The sequence below is a fragment of the Streptopelia decaocto genome (genome assembly GCF_964273445.1).
Source record: "Streptopelia decaocto genome assembly, chromosome: 2".
NCBI lineage: Eukaryota > Metazoa > Chordata > Aves > Columbiformes > Columbidae > Streptopelia > Streptopelia decaocto.
In genome coordinates this window covers 88,901,155-88,919,643 of record NC_138655.1, presented here as the reverse complement: position 1 = coordinate 88,919,643, position 18,489 = coordinate 88,901,155, and the positions used below count along the sequence as shown (strand labels likewise).

At 46.6% G+C, this 18,489-nt stretch overlaps 1 protein-coding gene across 1 annotated transcript; it reads left to right on the top strand.

Annotated features, from left to right (window-relative positions):
- Nucleotides 1–2,294: 2,294 nt before the first annotated feature.
- Nucleotides 2,295–17,298, top strand: IRF4 (interferon regulatory factor 4; the record flags this gene model as incomplete). The annotated part of the gene is given in 10 exon segments (XM_082045998.1): nt 2,295–2,325; nt 2,328–2,496; nt 4,043–4,340; nt 4,798–4,984; nt 5,800–5,888; nt 6,451–6,592; nt 8,373–8,480; nt 9,783–10,136; nt 13,285–13,397; nt 15,446–17,298. Coding segments are annotated over 10 exon segments (1,635 nt in total). The 3' UTR covers nt 15,590–17,298.
- Between the last annotated feature and the right edge of the window lie 1,191 nt (nt 17,299–18,489).

Here is an 18,489-nt window from a genome sequence, read left to right as displayed (position 1 = left end):
AGGGGTTTGGTGAAAGCAGAAGCCAGCTTTCTATGCACTGAGGGCTTGCAAGCCACTGTTGAGAAGAAACAGTCACTTTTCCTGGCATGCCTTTAGTCAGCGTGACCTTAAGAGCGTGAAAAACAGGGGGCTCCGCGCTGACTGCGGTGGTTAAACAGCAGCAAGAGTGCTTTCACAAGAGGACTTCAATTTGGTCACTGACACAGAAAACTTCCACGAAGGCAGCGAGGCTTTTGGGTAAGGTTTGAAGGCACAGGCACTCACAGTGGTGTGGAAAGCACTAGAAAAAAATGAACAGGCTTGAGGTACTGTCAATGTTTAGATCACCAGCAAGGCTGGTTAGGGAGGAATCATTTCTTCACAGATGCAAAAAGCACCCAACGAAAGTTTACCAGCGCATTGCTGCAGCATTTAATGGAGACACCACAGTTGTGTTATCGATCAGAGTTTTCTACTTCACAAACTAAAATGGTGGTCCTAAATTTTTTTGCCATTTTAAACAGAAATGGCTGACGTCCAGAAACCCTGAGTAATGAAGTCAGCAAAGCTAATGAGATTAGCATGTCTTACTGATGAGAAGACTTATTTGCAAAGTTGGAGTGTGCATGTAGGCGTCTGGCTTTAAGCATCCCCTCTAAAATTTAGGCAACTGGAGACAGTTTTGTAACAGAGTTCTTGCTGCACAAAGACAGCAGCTGACCACCCAGCCAGGTAATTTCCCACATATGTACTGTCTGGATTTTTTATTATTAATTTTGTCTTCTCTTAAAGATTTCTGAACATGTTAACTTATCTACCTCTCTATCTCTACATGGATTTCTTTGGACAAGAACAACTACTTTTTAAAAAACATTCTCCAGCATTTGAGACAGATGATTTTTTCCACCTGAAGGGTTTGACCTAATGTCGACCAAATCTGCATATTTCACACTGGCCCAGAATTTGCTGTCTGAAAAGCTGCAAAAGAGAGAAGGCATTAAAAGTGTTTGTTTTATAGTGATACATTTCAAGATGGTTTTATACTTAATGAAATTACAGTTGGTGCTCTGAATACCAGACAGTCTTTCCTCTAGGAATCAAAATTGGAGTTTTAGAGAGACTCTCAGGTGCCTTTTGGTAAAGCCGTGGTTGCTCGGCTTGATTTATGATGGCAGTCACCTCCAATCTCAGAGATATATTTTAATGTTTTGAAGGTGCCTTGACTCGTGACTGAAAAGATTTCAGAGAGGCACTGCCAGTTCTTTTTTTTTAGAGGATGGATGGTGTGTTATAAACCTGATATCTAAAAACGCCTGCATTTCTCACTTCTCCCTCAAAATGTGGCGATAATTACATTTAAATTTCAGAAGATGGCGTTGAAGATTTGCAATTAATATCCTAAACTCTGCGTGTACCCTCCACACCGGCAGCCTGCCAGCACAGCGCGCGATGACTGGTTTTTTGATCTGATACGTTACAGCAGAAAGGATGTGGATGTGTGTTGGAGACGTTAAAACCGTACAACAACAAGAAAGTGTCGTGGCATGAAACACGTGTTTGAAACCCGAAAGGCGGTAAGAAAGACTTTCATGCAAGCCCGGACCTCGCTCCTTCATCCCCCCCGGCTCCCACCACATTAGGGCAGGGAACTTCACAGGCCGGCGAGGGACTGGGTTCCCCAGCACCCAGCCCCGGCTTTGGTGCCGGTATTTAAGACGGGCTTTGCCATGGGAGCAGCCCTGAGGTCAGAGAGGCGGGAGCCGCTGCCGGCCCGGGCTGGCGGCTGCGTCCGGCTCCGGCTGCTGCCGCCCCATTCCGGCTCGCTGTCCCCCGCCTTGTCCCCCCACCTTCACACTTTAGGGGCTGCAAAGCAGGGGCAGTCTCGCCGGGTGAGCGCTCGAGCCCCAAAGCCGTCTGCTGTTGTCCTCACCTCGGGGGCCGTTTCTCATCACCCTACGCGATCCCGGCTCGGCGGCGCGGGCAGAGCTGGGTTCGGTCGCAGGGGGGGCGGGCAGGGGGTACCGGCCCGGACAGAGCGTGGGTGGGCGGATGCCCCCGCCGTCTCTCCGAGCCGACCGGGGGCTCGGCCGGCGCCGTCTAGTACGTTTCTGGTGGGTGTAGCTAGCTGGGTCTTTTACAGTAAAAGCCGCCTGGCTAACATAGGTAGGAGTTTCCCCATGCTATTTATGTGTATGTGTCTGTATGTATAGATTAAAAAAAAAATACCAACGCGGACGCAGAGAGGGCGCCGGCTTGTGCGCCCCCCCGCCCCGCGGCGTATGTTTACCAGCAATGGGCATGTGTCACTGCCTCAGATGTTTTCCAGCTCGCAAAGTCCCCGCTCCCCTCGGCGGCTCCACCTCCGGGCCGGGGCCCGCCTCTCCCCCCGCGCGGGCACGGCGCCCTCCATCATATAAAGAAACTTCCCGGTGCCGCCGGCCCAGTCGCGGTGCGCCCCGTCTCAGCAGCCGCCCCGGCAGCCGGCGCTCCCTGCCCGCTCCCAGCGCCGCGACAGAGGTAAGCGGCGGCGGCGGAGCCCCCGGGTCCCCGTCCGCCCGCCGGGCCGCAGCAGCGCTCCGTCCTTCCCCCCCGGGCAGAGCGGCCCCGCCGCGGGACCCGACGGGCTGGGGAGGGAGACGGGTGGGCGCTCTGGGCACCTCGGCTTTTCCCTGTCTGGGAGTTTCTTGATGCTGTCGGCACTTGAGCGAGCCGTTTGGCTTTTTTTTATTTTTGAGGAAAACAATATTTTTTCCCTAATTTAAAGCAAACAAAAACAAAACCAAAAAACCTGCCTTGTTATCTGCTCTCGAGGTGAAGGCGCACACCGCCCCCCGGCCCTGACGGTTCCCCCTGCCCGGGGAGGGTCATGGCAACGGGTAGAGGGGATCCGCTTCATGCTTTGTCTAATGGGTGAAAAGGACTTTTTGGGGGGTCTTTCCGTGGACTTCAGCAGACCATGCGCAGGGGAGCCGTGTCCCTGGCTACCTCACTGTGGCGAGGGGAGAATCTGGGGGAATGGGTTTGGTGTCTGAGGGGATGCTGCCAGCTGAAGAGGGCTGTAAGGGTTGTGGAGCTGCCCATTTGCCCACAGTTGTGTGCACCTGTCATACAAGGGATCTCTCAAGGTCTCCCTGTGTGTAGAGGCAAAGACTGTGTGTGAGGAGTGACTTTTTTATTAGCTGTGATGTGGGGAAAAAACCACACCAAACTAAGCTGTTGGACATTCAAGCACTTTTTCAGGTCAGGGAGACAAAGCTAATGCCAGATCCCCATCACTGGTGTCGGTCTCCTCAGTTTAGAACCTTTCCAGCAGGTGTGCATCCACTCCAGTGCGTGTCTGCACCTCTGTGTATAGCTGGGGCTCTGTGTGGCTGTCTGCACACTCCTGTGGGTCAGTGCCAGGCTCTGTAGGTTGGTGTCTTTCCACTTTTAGGTATTTGCAATGTATAGATTTGAATGTTACTATATATGTGTGTTGGGAGCAGTTGGAGAGGTAGATATGTATAGGACATCGTGTTCAAATGTGTCTTGCTTAAATGAGCTTGTGAAAACTACTTTGATGTTATAGTTAGATGCTGTATAAATCATAACTGCATGTGAAGCTCTCAAATTCTGTGCATGTATCTAACATTACATATGTGCACTGTCATGTGCAAATACATTTTCATGCAATTTTTTTTCTTTGGTGAAAAAGTAAGTACCCAGTTGAACTCTGAGCAGGATGGGGAATTTCTGCTCTAAGTCACTTGCGATGAAAATTTCAACAACCCATGTGTGTTCATGCAAAACAGTGTCGGGACAGGGGGGAAGTCTGTCAAAGTCTGCAGCATGAGCGGTACCTGCGGAGGTTGGTGGGGGGCTGTGCCTGGTTTCCTGAGGCTCTGTACCGTGGTTCCCGCACTCCCCCCATCCTCGTAGCTGTCCCCGTAGCTGTCGTTTGGTGTGATATGTGTGGCACTGGGGACAGGGGACTGCAGGCAGGGCTCTACACAGGGACTTCAGCCGGTTCATGACCTGTGGGTTTTCCTCTCCCCCATCCTGCCTCTCTCCCCCTCCTCCACAGCCTCCCAGAGAAGCCGGTGCTTGTGTGTGTGCAGAGAGGTGGGCTTGCTGAGGCACCCCCAAACCCACCCCGCACAACTCCTGACACAAGTGGCATGAACTTGGAGCCAGGCGAGTGCGGGATGAACTCGGTGAGCTGCGGCAATGGGAAACTCCGCCAGTGGCTGATTGACCAGATAGACAGTGGCAAGTACCCGGGGCTGGTGTGGGAGAATGATGAGAAGAGCATCTTCCGCATCCCCTGGAAGCATGCTGGCAAGCAGGACTACAACCGCGAGGAGGATGCTGCCCTTTTTAAGGTAGGTCTCAGCCCAGGGTCAGGGTTGTGGAACCTAGCCAGAGCAGGGGGGATGCCTGGAGGCAGCTGCAGTGGCCCCTCGCCATCCCCACTTCTGCAGGCTGGCTCTGCTGAGTGCCCACTGCTGCCTGGCTGGTGGACCTGGCTGTGTCCTGGTGTCCCCTGTGTTTGCAGGATGAGACAGCCCGTCCTTTCCCGCTTCTCCATGTGGAGCTAAATGCTTGTGGGACTGCAGCACATCTGTTTCCACATTAATCTTGAATCATTTTCTCCCTTTCCTTGTGCCTGCTAAACTCTTTTCCTACCCCACCATGCTGCTTTGCTCTCAGCCTAAACCTGTAGGGAGTAAATTCATGTACATATAAGCACAAACATATATGCTGTTTTAAACATTGTGGACTCATAGCTTGTAGTTGATTTTTTTTTCTTGTTCTTTTGATTATTTGAAATCTTTCCAGGCCTGGGCTCTTTTTAAAGGAAAGTTCAGAGAGGGCATTGATAAGCCAGATCCCCCTACCTGGAAGACAAGATTAAGGTGTGCTTTGAACAAGAGCAATGACTTTGAAGAACTAGTGGAGAGAAGCCAGCTGGACATCTCAGATCCCTATAAAGTGTACAGAATAGTGCCAGAAGGAGCTAAAAAAGGTAAATCATCTCAAATTCCCTGTGTAACAGAGTGTGAATATGTCTCATTGTAAGCATATGAGGACTGAAGCGTGCTTTTCCAGAATGGCCCTGCAGTCTTTTTAAGTCTTTTAAGGAGCCGAAATGCAGGGCTCAAGTGCAGCTTGTTCTGATGACTTAAGAGGCTGCGTCTGCGGGAGGACTGCTGGCATTTGAGTCAGAGCGTTGAAAGGGAGCCCTTGCAGAGGATGCAGACAGGCGCCCTGCACATCGCTGGAGGAGTTGCTCTTTTAGATGAAGCCTCCCTGCCAGTTATGTGCAGAGAGAGCCAAGCAAGCAGCTGAAGGAACAGGCAAAAAAAAATAAAATTGCTGGCTGGATCTAGGTTTTGAATACAGAGAAAAGCAGAAGCATTTTGAGCCAGACAGTAGGTAACTGCTGCAGGGGGAAGATCTGGGAGCGAGGGATGCCCAGCCTGCAGCCCCCATGGGCAGAGGCTGGGGGCAGCACCTGCCCTTCAAGAAGTCCCTGGCACCAGGCAGGGCTTGAGGGAGGCGAAGGCTTGTCAGGGCCCGGGCAGGGCATTATGGTGCACCAGCTATGGCTCTATGGCTGCGCTTTCCTGGGGGACTCTGGGGACCCCAGCAGGACAGACTGCCTCCAGGAGCTGCCTGCAGTGCAGGGCTGGGAGTCCTGTCCCAAACAGGTGCTAGAGTGCATTTTAGTCCTCTGCTTGTACAAACGCAGATTGTATGGATTTGTCTTTAATGTGCGAATTTCAGATTTCCTGAAGATGTGGTTGACATAATTTATTTTTATTCCTCTGGTGAGCATAGGTGCAAAACAGATCAGCATGGAGGAACAGCCATTAATGATGAACCATCCCTTTCCAATAACATCTCCTTACACTTCACTACCATCTCAGGTATAACATTAGTTATGCATTTTGCTTGATGCTTGTCCATTGAGCAGCATCATTTTTGTGCTTTGTGCTGTGTCTGTATTTTCTGGCGTGGCTCTCTAGTTCTCTCTGGGAAGAAACTTTATTATGAAAACTGAGAAACCGAGAAGCAGCTTTTCTAATGTCATGTAAGGCCACAGGGCAGTCAGTTTCCCTTGGTGTTGTTTATTCCTGAGTAATAGCTCTTTTCTGTTGGGCGATAAGATGTTAGTGCACTGCCATTCTGTTGGTTCCAGAATGTAAGCACCCACTGAAGCCTTGTTCTTCCAAGCAGACATTTACCAGCAATGCTTTGACTGCCTTTTGTTATTCCACCCTGCTTATTATTTACACCAGTGGTGAGAAGTTCATTTGACAGCCTCACTGGTGGTGGTGGCGAAGTGCCATTTGTGTAGCCTGGGTGATGCTTAGACCACCATGGGCTTTGGCAGAGAAAATCAAGGACCTGAAATGTGAAAGCTGATGCAATGTGTAGAATTAATTTTGACAGCTGCTGAGTAAAATAATATGTTGTTAACTCTAATAGGTACCGAACTACATGGTGCCCCATGAACGGAACTGGAGGGATTTTGCCCCGGAGCAGCCGCATCCCGACATCCCCTACCCGTGTGCCAGCGTCCCCTTCACAGCTCGCAGTCATCACTGGCAAGGGCCTGGCTGTGAAAATGGTAAGATGCTGCCATTTAGTGTTGCTTGCTGAGGCTGATCACCTAGAAGGACCGCAGATTTCAGGTTTTTTATTCATGGCTTTCATTGGAATTAACAGTAGTGGCCAGAGAGGAGTGCTGGGCTTTCTTCAAAGAGAGCCATGAGGCCCCTGGCAAGAGCCTTTGTCCTGGCTGTTGCTCTCACTGCCATCATATGAGTGATGTGGGGCTATGCAGTCCTCTGAGCTGATGTAAGTCAGCCTCCAAAAGTCCTCAGCTGTCTCAAAAGCCCTAAGCAAAAAGAAGGGAACCAACCCCTTCCAAAACCCCAAATGGGAACATGTGCTGTTTATCTTTGCTTTCTGATTTTGGACCTTTTGAGGCATGCATCAGTGAGGTTTTCTCTCCAGCCTTGTGGGTTAGAATGGCACTATTCTCCCAAGAGGAAAGCTGAAATTATTACTTTATTTTAGTGCTGTGGCAATAGGACAACTTGTCATGGATTGAGTCTCTCTTGGGGCTGGTACCACAGAAACAGAATGAAGGGATGTTCCCTTCCCCAAAGATCTTGCAGTACCAGAGCCTCACATAATTATGGCTTTCCAAGCTCTGCATCCTTAGGAAAAAGCCTGAATTGTGAAAACTGGTAATGCTGAAGCCTGCAGGGCATAAAACATAAGAGAAAGGGAACTGTCTGCCGTAGACCCTTGCAGGATAACTCACCTGAGGACACAAGCATTTGCTTCATAAGGAGAAGCAGCTGGTTCAGAAGAGCAGGAAAGGATGGGAAGCGAGGAGGGACTTCTTAGAGCAGATCCTACTTTATCTGAGGACAGTTCTCTAGAGGTTTGGTATGGAGAAATAAACTTCTGTTTCTTTAGGTCTGCTAAAAAGTAAATGCTCAGTGCACTGCAACTTTTGCTGGCAGTCTGTTGGAATTATAAGGCAGAATCCTTTTGCTTTCATTCAAGCTGTTTGCTAATAAAAAATCGAGGTAGCAAGCTGAATGAACTCTGCCCTGAAGTACGTCCCCTGCAGTAGCTAAACATACGTTCGGACACTTTGCTGAATTTAGAGGCAGATGTTAGTGGCTGGTATCGGGTTTCTCATTGGGCTGTGAGATTTCTCCAGGAGATACGGGTGTTTTGTATCTGCATCGCTCCAGCTCCTGATGGTGCTGGGTTCTGCCTTTGGGAAAGGTAGTGTGTGCTTGTCTGCAAGTCACTTGCATCAGCCTCCTGAGACTTCCGTTGACATTAAGAAACAAGAGGAAAACATTGATTGCCTGTGTGATAATCCACTTACTGACAGGCATCTCTTGGAACAGTCTAGTAATAGTTCTGGTAATAAAACCCTAATAACCTCCTGCAACACAATTTTCTTCACCTACTTTTTAAACAGTGTTAATTCCAGCTTTATTATTATACTAGTCTTTAATAAAATTCCTTTTTTTTTTTTTTAATGCAGGTGACTTTTAAGAGCACTATGGTCTAGTTAAAAATGTAATTTATTTCTAGAATACAATAACATGTTAGGTAAGGAAAAAGTACTAGGGGGAATGCTGAAATGCTAAGAGAGTATTTTATGCAGACCCAAATAAAAATACAGTCCAAATAACATCTGAAGAAATTGGTAGAGTTGGCATACCTGGAAGAACAGGGAAAAAAGACTCTTTCAAGAAGTGGGGAAGAGAGTTCCTGGTGGGACCCAGAAAATCTTGTTTTTGCATGGCTGTGATCTCTGCCCAAGCTTTTCTTTCAGGATTTAGGCAGCTGTCACTGACTTTTGTTTGTGAAAACAGGTTGTCAGGTGACAGGAACCTTTTATGCTTGTGCCCCTCCTGAGTCCCAGACTCCTGGCATCCCGATTGAGCCAAGCATAAGGTCTGGTGAAGCCCTCGCCCTGTCAGGTAAGGTTCGTGACCCTGCGGGGTTTCTGGGGAGCTTGACAAGAGACTCCCACTTCTGACTTGCCCTGGCAATGTCTCTCCTTTCTGATGAAAAGAAAAAAGATGAAAAAAAAAACCCAAACAAACCTCTTTAATTAATGAAATCAGTGTATGAGCTTAAACCTTTGTTTGCTAGGATACATAAGCACTTGTAGCCGCAGCTCCAAGCGATCAAGGGACTGTGGTTAAACTTAATGGAAGTGCTCACGGTGTTTGTGCCGGATTGCTTTGGTGAGCCACCAAATCAGGCCTTCCCAGAGAAGCTGGGAAATTTTGGGAGGTCAGTGACTTTGAGTTCAGTTTTTTCATTTGGGAAGAGCCACCCCAAAAGCTGGTGATCCCTGGGTACCTTGCTGTTCTCCATCTGGTGCCATCTGGCTTTGCCCTGCTCCATTATTCCTGGTGAAAAAAAGGCTTTCAGGAAAGAAAAGGAAAAGTTATTTCAGCCAGGTTTGCAGACATCCAGATGCTGGGGGACTTTCTGAATGACTCTAGGAAAAGGTGTGGTAATGTGCTTTTCATAGAAATAATGGATAAACATTTAATGTGATGCCTGGCATGTTTCTTGAGTGGGGTCGTTCTCCTGAATCAGGGTCTATATGTACATGTATCTGTGTGTGTTTGTGTATATGTATATGTATATGTATATATAAGCATATATTATACACACACACATATTATATAAATATATTCAGGCTGTGTGAGTTCTTATGTGTCAGCCAAGTTGACTGAATGGCCATTTGAAAGTAGGCTGGGGATTTTGGGTGCAGCCTTGTTGGAGCTGGAGCCAACAGTTGCTTCTCTTGAGGCAGCTGAATGCAAGATCACAGGTTCTCTGTGCAGAAGCCTCTTTTATTCAAAATCTGTGGAGAAATATAGCTACTTCCTGATTAAATCTGAGGAAGTGTACGAAGCTGGTGGGTTTAATTGTGACGTGAATTTGGAAAATGTGACAAATAACAACTTTTTGTGTGCAGAGTTTTAAATGGAAATGTGAAGTTTGCAGGGCATCAGTTCCTACCAGATTCCCACATTGGTAGCCCTTAATTAAGATAAGAGAGCATTCATGCTACTGTGCCCCAAAAGTTTCAGTATTTATATTCTTTAGATGACTTTTGCTAATGTGAGCCTGTCATCTGAGTGGTTGTGACCACCAGGTTTGGAAATGTCACACAAACCTGTCTCTTGGCCTTACTACAGATCTGAAACATAAAACATTCATACTAATATATCACAGTGATTTTTTTTTTCTTCTCCTTGTAGATTGTCGGCTCCACATCTGCTTATATTACCGTGAAATACTGGTAAAGGAAGTGACAACTTCTAGTCCTGAAGGTTGTAGGATATCCCATGGCCAAAGTTATGAGGTCAGCAGCCTGGAGCAAGTTATCTTCCCTTATCCAGAGGATAATGGTCAGAGGAAGAACATAGAAAAACTACTGAACCACCTGGAACGAGGAGTAATATTGTGGATGGCACCTGATGGCCTCTATGCTAAGAGACTTTGCCAAAGCAGGATCTACTGGGATGGGCCTCTGGCGCTCTGCAGTGACCGACCCAACAAGCTGGAGCGGGACCAAACATGCAAGCTTTTCGATACTCAGCAGTTTTTGGCAGGTAATTCCCACTTTGGCTTTGATATAATTTTTGGAGATGTCAGCTGGTCACTCTCCATGCTGGCTTTACCAGAGTGCTCTTTTTGTCTTACCTTTCAAGTTACAGTAAGAATTACTCCTCACTTCTTCTGGGAAAGCACAGTCAAGGGCTAGTTGACTCCTGAATAAGAGGTAGTTGACTCCTGAATAATCCTGTCAAATTCTGCTCTCTGTGCACATTCAATGCCCCTGCACAAACCAGCAGGAATGAATGGATGCTCAGCTGGTGATACCCCAAACCTCACATCTCTTTAAGAAGCGTAAGGAGGAACCTAGCAAAATAATCTTTCTGTGTATTTGAGTGACAGAGGAAAGTGGATCCTGATCTTGGATCTACTAGTCTAAGTCCTGGGTAGGTCTGTGGTCTGCACTCATGGTGCTCTCAATCTGACCCAGAGCGAGCCTGAAATCTTGCTCAGAGTATACAAATATCAGCATGAATTTCAGTAGAAAGCCTCCTTTTCAGTCTGTGCCAGTGTTTAAAAGACATTTGGGAGGTGAAGAGGATTTCAGAAGCTTTGGAGTTTAGGGATTGCTCTAAGCAGGAAGATGAGTTACCTCTCCAGAGCAATGTGGGAAGGTCTTGTTTTGCACAGGGCAGTTGGCAGCATCAGTACAGAGACAAGGACACGCTTCAGCATGACACCTTCTCCTTCCAGCTCGTGGAGGGAAGAGGCAGAGCCTCAACCCCACTTCCCAGCACTTCTGAGCAGTTAGAAGGAGGAAATTTGTCCACTCAGAGAAACTGGTGGGAGCTGGTCATTGCTGCAGAGGACAACTTGAGCAGCAGGAATACATTGCTGCTTTTTTGAGCTGTGTGGCATCACTACAGGTGAACTGAGTGCCTGTGGCTTGGTGTGTTTTCCCATAGAACAGGGCATCAGCACTGGTATGAGTTTCTTAGGAGAATAAAGCCTTGCAAATTTAAAAAAAAAATCTCCACAAACCAACAGCTTTAGACTGCTTTATATTCCAATGCTGATGCGCCATCCAAGCAGAGTGGTCAAGCAAGAAATGGATTTAATGAGAGAAATGTCATATGGATGTGAAAATTGACAGTTAGAAAGGGGAATTTGAGGTCAGGTTATTGGCTTGGGCTTCAATTACATGCTAATTTAAAGATGCATAATTCTGCCTCTGATTATGGTTTTGAAATCCCTTTCCCTTTTCTCAGGTGGTTTTTTAGATGTACTCTGGGTTCTTCCAAACGGTTGACAGGACATCTCTTTTTAGACACCTAACCCCAAAGATAAGCTCAAGCAATAGTTTTTTTTTTCCCCTCCTAAATTACTTATGCACCAATGCCTGCACAAACCCAAGCATGTGGTTGAAGTCATAGTCTGTGGTGTGTGCAAAGTGAGTTTTTGCATGTGTGGATGCTCAGCTGGGTTTGTAAGTGACTTGCCATGGGTGTATCACATCTGCATGTTAATTGAATATAGCGAGGTCCCAGACTGTAGGCAAGCTTTGGGGTTCTCTGCTTAGGAAACCAGGGCTTCCTTGGGAAGAGGGACAGGAGACCTCTACCAGGAGAGGAAATCTGGAACAGTGGAGAAAGGAGCAGAAGTAAAACTGCTGTGGGCCACAGTTAGGACCCCATTGAGGAGCTGGATGCTGCAGTGAAAACTGCACTGGAGCACTGAGGCCCATGTTGAGCGGCCTGTGCTGTTGAGAAGGCTCAAATGGCAATAAATTAGAAACCAGGTGGATGGTCTCTGGGGACTACTGCATAATAAATGCAGTAAATTGGGCTGGTTGGAGAGTGGGAGGATAGGGGAAGAGAATTTGAGAGTGTGAGGGTGGCACCTGGAAGGGACTTGGCTTGGCAGAAGGAGGGGCAGCTGAAGCCAGAGTAGCAGGAGATGGGGAAGGTTTGGGGCGGAGCATGGGGAGCTCTGCAGTTTAGGAAGAGTCAGTTGAGTCTGGAAAGGAAGACAGAACAAGTGGAGGGTTTTGGAGAAGCATGAGGCTGACCTCAAGCCTCAATTATCCTGCTGGAGGGAAAGAAAGGGTTTTTTTCTCCAGATATATGCCACGGGCTGCTGTGTGGCAGTCCCACAGGTATTCAGGATTTGGAGAAATGCTGGAGCCAAATAAAACTGGGGAAAAAGAAAAAGGAAGAACAGGGGTTTGAGACAGACCCTGGGGAGAACCGTGCTTTACTCTGTGTTTTAAGTGAGCTGCCCATTGTTTCACTCTTATAACTGACCCTCCCAGTAAGACCAGTAGTCCCAAGCCACGGCTGGGACCTTATTGTGGTAGGCACTCTGGTCTGAAAAGCTTGAGGTTAGAGTAGAAATGGCAGGGGTGCATTTTGGGAAAAGGTGCATTGGTCATGCCAAGTTTGAAGAATTTCCTTTCCCTGTATAGAAGGGCGTGCTTCATTATAAGACATCGATTTTAATGGTAATTTCATTTTTTTTCCAGAATGCATGAACAGGGTTATAAATTAAGATGAAATCTTTACCAATCAACTCTATAGAAATGGTTCATATAATGCAGATTTTCATGAGCATAATGTATTAGATGCAGTTCTCTTTTTTTTTTTTTTCTGGAAGGAAATACAGTGTCTAAAACATAACACAGTGATTTTCATTTGAGTGGAAGTCTCTGGTAAAGGCCTCCCCCTCTATCTTTCATAGGGGCCACTTTGAGTATTAGTGTAATAGTATGATTCAACCTTTTTCCCTTTGTACAAGGGTGCAGGTTAGTGAAGGGACTACAGGAGTGCAGCAGACACAGGCTCTTTTGCTGGCTCAGTGCATGGCTTAAATTAGGTCCTTCACCTTTCTGTGCCTCCGCACACTCCTCTAGGCACAAGGATGACAGTGGCTCCATGACTGTGTCTGTCTGAGGCTGAATTCTGTGGCTGGCAGCACTTTGAGTCTCTGGCTCTACTAAGCCATCAGCTTCAGGGCTGCTGTTGGGTGCCTGCTTGAGTGGGTCCTGGGTTCTGCTGTTGAGGCCCAATAAAAATACTTGTTTGGAAGAACATCTTGGTTTGTGCATATGACATGACTTGTGAGACAAGTGGTGGGAATGAGCGAGCAGCTGCATGGTGCTTGCCTGCCTGCTGGGGTTAACCCACACAGTCCTTCCTCTTTTCCCAGAGCTCCAAGCCTTTGCTCACCATGGACGTCCGCTGCCAAGATACCAGGTCGCTCTGTGCTTTGGGGAGGAATTTCCAGATCCGCAGAGGCAGAGGAAGCTAATTACAGCCCATGTAAGTAAGACTTCTGCCTTACCTAAAAGAAACATATTCCTTGGAGGACAGGAATCTGCCAGTCAGGCTTTTCTACCTTGTGTAGGTTGTGAGGGAAGTAATAAATTCTTGAAAATGCAGCACCATCCAGAGCAGGGTTGAATCCCCAGATCTGCCAAGGACTGACTGGTAGCGCTCAGTAGGGCAGAGCACCTGATATCCCTCTCTGTAGAGCTTAAGTGTCATCCATGATCTCTTACAAATACCTTCAAAACCTAAAGCTAGAAATACCTGGAAGATCTGGGCCATGTTGTTATCACTGACTCTGTGGTGCACCACTCTGTGGTGGCCTTGGGTTGCCAGGCCAGTGCAGGACATGGTGCTTTAACAGCTGCTGCTTCTGAAGATGCTCCAAGATCCCAACCTGCATCTCGGAGACCTCAGCCCTTACTGGGATGCAGGGTCTGCCTGTGCAGCTTCAGGGTTAAGGTAGCTGGGTTGACTGACCACAGTTCGCACACACTCAAAGCTAGTGTTTCGGGATGCTATCTGAGAGAGGGTGATGACGGAGACCGAGAGCAGGTACTTTCTAAATTGGCTGTATTGGCCCATAAAACCACAAGAGAGGTGATCATGCACACTTTAGTGGCAGTGCTTAGCTTATTGCATGCTTGGGAAGAAAACAGGTGTCTCCATTTTTCAACAGCCCCTTCAGTAGCAGCATGGGTCCTAAGTCAGACTTCTGTCATAAGCCATGGCCTCCCCTTAGCTGCATAGCTTTCACACTGCTACACCGCTGCTCAGTGTGTCTCTGAGGTGGAAGGCAGGAAGCTCACAAATCCATCCCGAGCTATGCAATGGCTGGTTAGAGGTAGCTTTCCACCCCTGTCTCTCCTTAAACTCTTCTATCCCCATTTTGGCTTTCCAGCTTTCCATCCCTCCTTCCAAGCATCCCCTCTCTTGCCCACTTATCCGTCTCCTGTCCTGGCAGCTTCTCTGTGAGCCTGTTTCTCCTGCTCTTTGCAGAGCTTTGCTTTCCCCTTGCCAGTTGCTCCTCAACCTCTTGGGATGTCCCAGCTCATGGGCTGGTGGGGCTCTACCATCCCAGCAAACAGCTCTGCGCTGGGTGCTGTCTGGCTTACCTGCCCCATTGCCTTCCTGTCTGCCGCATGGTGGGACAGGAGGTGCTCAGCTGCCCTTGAATGTCGATGAGAGAAAGGGAAGGGGGATTGGTGGTGTGCTCCAAGGCAGCAATCCCTTCTTGCTCTCTGGCTTCCCAGAGGTGGGACCCACAGACACGTATTTTGCCTCCCAAATGATGCTGGTATCGTGGAGGGGCTGGCTGACCAGGAGGAGAGGGTTGTGGAGAAGAGTTGTCCAACCTTTCCATCTCCCAAGAATAAGGAGAGCTTCAGGTGTTCTCTATGTGCAACATAAATATTTGCAGTTAGAGCCCAAAGCCCTGAGGGGGATGGGTGGTTTCTGAAGAGACAGAAGTGAAGGCAGCATTAAATAATACAAATCCCTCTTGGTGGTTGAATGGTTTCCTCATCAGAGCTTGAATGAACAGAAACGAGAGTCACCTTGGTGTTAGAATGAAGTCTAATTTCAAACACTGTCATTTGGCAATGTATATCAGTCTACCTGAGGGCTCCAGCATTTAAAGTTAAGTCCTCAAAGTGCTTTGCAATGCAGATGAGACTTACAGTGCTTTGTATATGCACTTGAACACATTGAGTGACCATAGATGTATCTGGCCTGTAGGCATTGCTCACACCCAGGGGCTGGCTAAGGGGACTGCAATTCCTAATACATCATTAGTGTCACTGGGTACCCCTCTAAACAAAGGCTGTGGAGGTAAAGGGTGGGTGCAGTTGACACTTGGCAGCAGAACAGGCAAGCCTCAGCATAAAACAGAGATTGGTGGGACCACTGAAATTATTTTCCCATTCTTGTAAGCAGAACTGTTTTGTCCTGCCTTGTTTTTAACTTAAGATCACTGTAAATAAGTAAGATGAGGACCATGAAATTTTGTCACATGTCTGATTAATGTTTTGTCTGTTCTTAAGGTTGAACCAATGTTTGCCAGGCAGCTGTATTACTTTGCTCAACAAAACAGTGGACATCTTCTGAGAGGCTATGATTTACCAGAACTTGTGACTAGTCCAGAGGATTATCACAGATCTATTCGCCATTCCTCTATTCAAGAATAAGATCCTCAGAAAGAGTGTTTTTAAAGTCACTGTAAAGATTATGCAGAGTCGAAGAGCAGTTCTGGGTCGCAATTTGGAGATCCATATCACAGTTGGATGTGTTCAGGGGTTCAATGATAGGAAAGTGAACTAGGACAACTATATTGTATGATACAAATGACGGGTCTTCAACGTTTGGATGCTACATCTCACATAGGTTCTACTGTCACTGAGAATAACTCAAAACTGACAAAATGATTGCTATGTTTACCTTTGCTTAATGTTCTCCTTGGGTTTTGAGGAATGATTCTTACTGAAGACATAAATCTGGAGTTTACACTGTTACATTTGCAGAGCTATTTATTTTGGATTACTGATCTCAGGGAAGATACATAAATTTGTAGTGTTCCCGATTTGAAGCTTTAGCTACTATAGGTGGGTAGCAAATGTAGATGGTTTATTGAGAATAGCTAATACATGTAAGTGGTTATAAATTTAGATTCATAAGTGTGATGCCTATATTCTTGTATAGAATATTTCATTGTATTTTTTAAAAACAATGGAATTCTTCAGAGACATATTTTTTTAATGCCTGACTGACATTTGTCCTGACAATGAATTTTGTTGCTGCCACTGTTGTTATTGGATTAACCCCCATAATACTAGTTTTTAAGATGATGCATTTATGGTACTATGTTAAGAAAAGAGGTTACTCAGCTCATATTACCTGTGGATTTAGTGGATCAACCACTCAAATTCTAGAGTCCCAAAGAGCAGGTTTAAAAATAAATTATGTTTTATAATTGAAAGGTACTATGCATTATATATATATATATATATGTATGTATGCATTAGAATTAAGTTGGCAGACCTTGAAAATAGCATGGAAATGGTCCTGCTAGCCCTTTTTTGACGTCACATGCATGAGCCAGGTTAAAATAACCACCACCTCTGGCTTATACAGAGCCAGCTCTGCTCTTCATGTGCACTCGCAGCTTCCTGTCAGTGGTACCAAAATGAATGTGAAGGGAGAGTTCAAGGAGAACAGCATTTGGCCTCCTGTATTAAGACAATCAAGGAAATACTTGTTTTAATATTTGTTTTCAGAAATTTTACAGAAGTATAATTTGATGCCATTTGCAGATTTTAATCATAGTGTGCCATTATAAAGACAAATAGAAGAGTCTGTTGAGTATGCATGTCAGTGAGATTTCCTTGCTGGCAAGCAGACCGTGTGGTCGTAGAAGCTTTAACTCCAGAACACGGTCTCCTTATGCTTAACAGACATACTTCACTTGACTTTCTAATTGTGGAAGAAAAAGCGGTACTTGGTCTGGCAGCAGACTTGTGTTCTAGGGACTTTGAATTTATACATCTTAAAGATGCATGCTCTTTTGGGATATATTATCCCCCTCCGTCTACACAGAGCCAAACAGAATTAACAGATCATTTTTACTTTTGTGTTCTTTGTTACTTGAAGCGTTTTTCCTGGCTTATAGATTTTCATAGGGGAGACCTCTTTCTTAGACATTAAAAGCACTGCTCTAGGTGGCCTTCAGGGCTTCTGCATATGCTTTTGGCCTGTACCTACATTTTACTGCAAGGGACCTTTGTGTTCAAACTGAACTAGTACAATGCAAATATTTGATGTGTTTTTCACATTTTTCTAGTGGTCATTGCTTCAGATGCTCATTGCTTCAGCTCACATCTTAGAATAAAGTCCTTATTCCCTACCACCAACTCGATTCGTATGTGTTGTTTTCAGTAGTGGGGCAAATCTAACGCGCGCGGTTCTGCACTGTAAGCCCGGGCAGCACTGCTGGCTGAGTCTATGGACACCTGTCTTCTAAGCCAAAAGTGCAGGGAAAGGTCAAAAGGTAAGGATTTTTTCTTACAAAAATGTCTGCAATATTAGCTATACCTAGTAGAAAAAAAACCACGAAAGGAAAATAAGGGTGTTGCCCTTTGGCTGTTGGTTTCCCAAACTTTGGACAACGCAGAAGAGCCCAACAACTGGGGATCTGGTGCTGCCCCTGCCCCGCCATGGCCTCTGGGGCTGGGTACTAGGCTGGTGCCCCCCCAGCCCAGCCCAGTGCTCGGGGACCCTCTGACCTGCCGCTTGTGGGCTGGAGGTGATGGTCGCTGGTTGCTGTAGTTTCCATAGTGTTTTCAACTGAGAAAAGCTGGGAAAGGGTGAAGAGGACGATGACAAGTGAACTGAATTAGTGAAGTTGGGAGTAGGAGTGGAGGTCACTGGGCAGCTGCTGTTTACTGGAAATCAGGGTCCTGAGAAATGTTCTCGGGTGCAGTAGCTTACAGGCAGAGCAAGGTGTGAAAAGTAGTTACAAGATTTGTGAAGTGTCTGAAGACTGGGGGGGGGGGGGAGACGTGGTGGTGGTGCATTTTCTCCCTATGTGGAGGCTCCTGGTGACTGTTGAGGTGCATTATCATTGTTGGCTTTGGAATGAGCTTTAATTATATTCCTTGAAGGAGCATGATTTAAAGTCAGCGGCTGTGAAGAGCGAAGGAGAAGAGCACCATCTACGTTTTGGCCAAACACAACTTGCTTTAGTATGAATGCAGAGAGATGTGAGGTGAAAGTTTATTCTGCCAAGCAAAGAGGTTGAGATATTTATCGTGGAAGGCTGGGACAGGGGAAGAGTGGCAGGAAAATATAGCTGTTGATTTGTACCATAAGTCACATTGCATGTGAGAACTTTAAAGTTGCATTTGACTTTTGTGCCCATCAAAATAACTAATGGATACGTAAAGTGGAACAAAAAAAAGCCAACAAGAAAAAACCCTGAAAACATTTTCTCCTTTTAGTATATTTTTTTTTACAGTCACTACGTGAAAGCATTTGAAGTACTTCCTACTTCTCTTAACTTCTGTTTATAGTTTCTGAGGTCTACTTCCTTCCT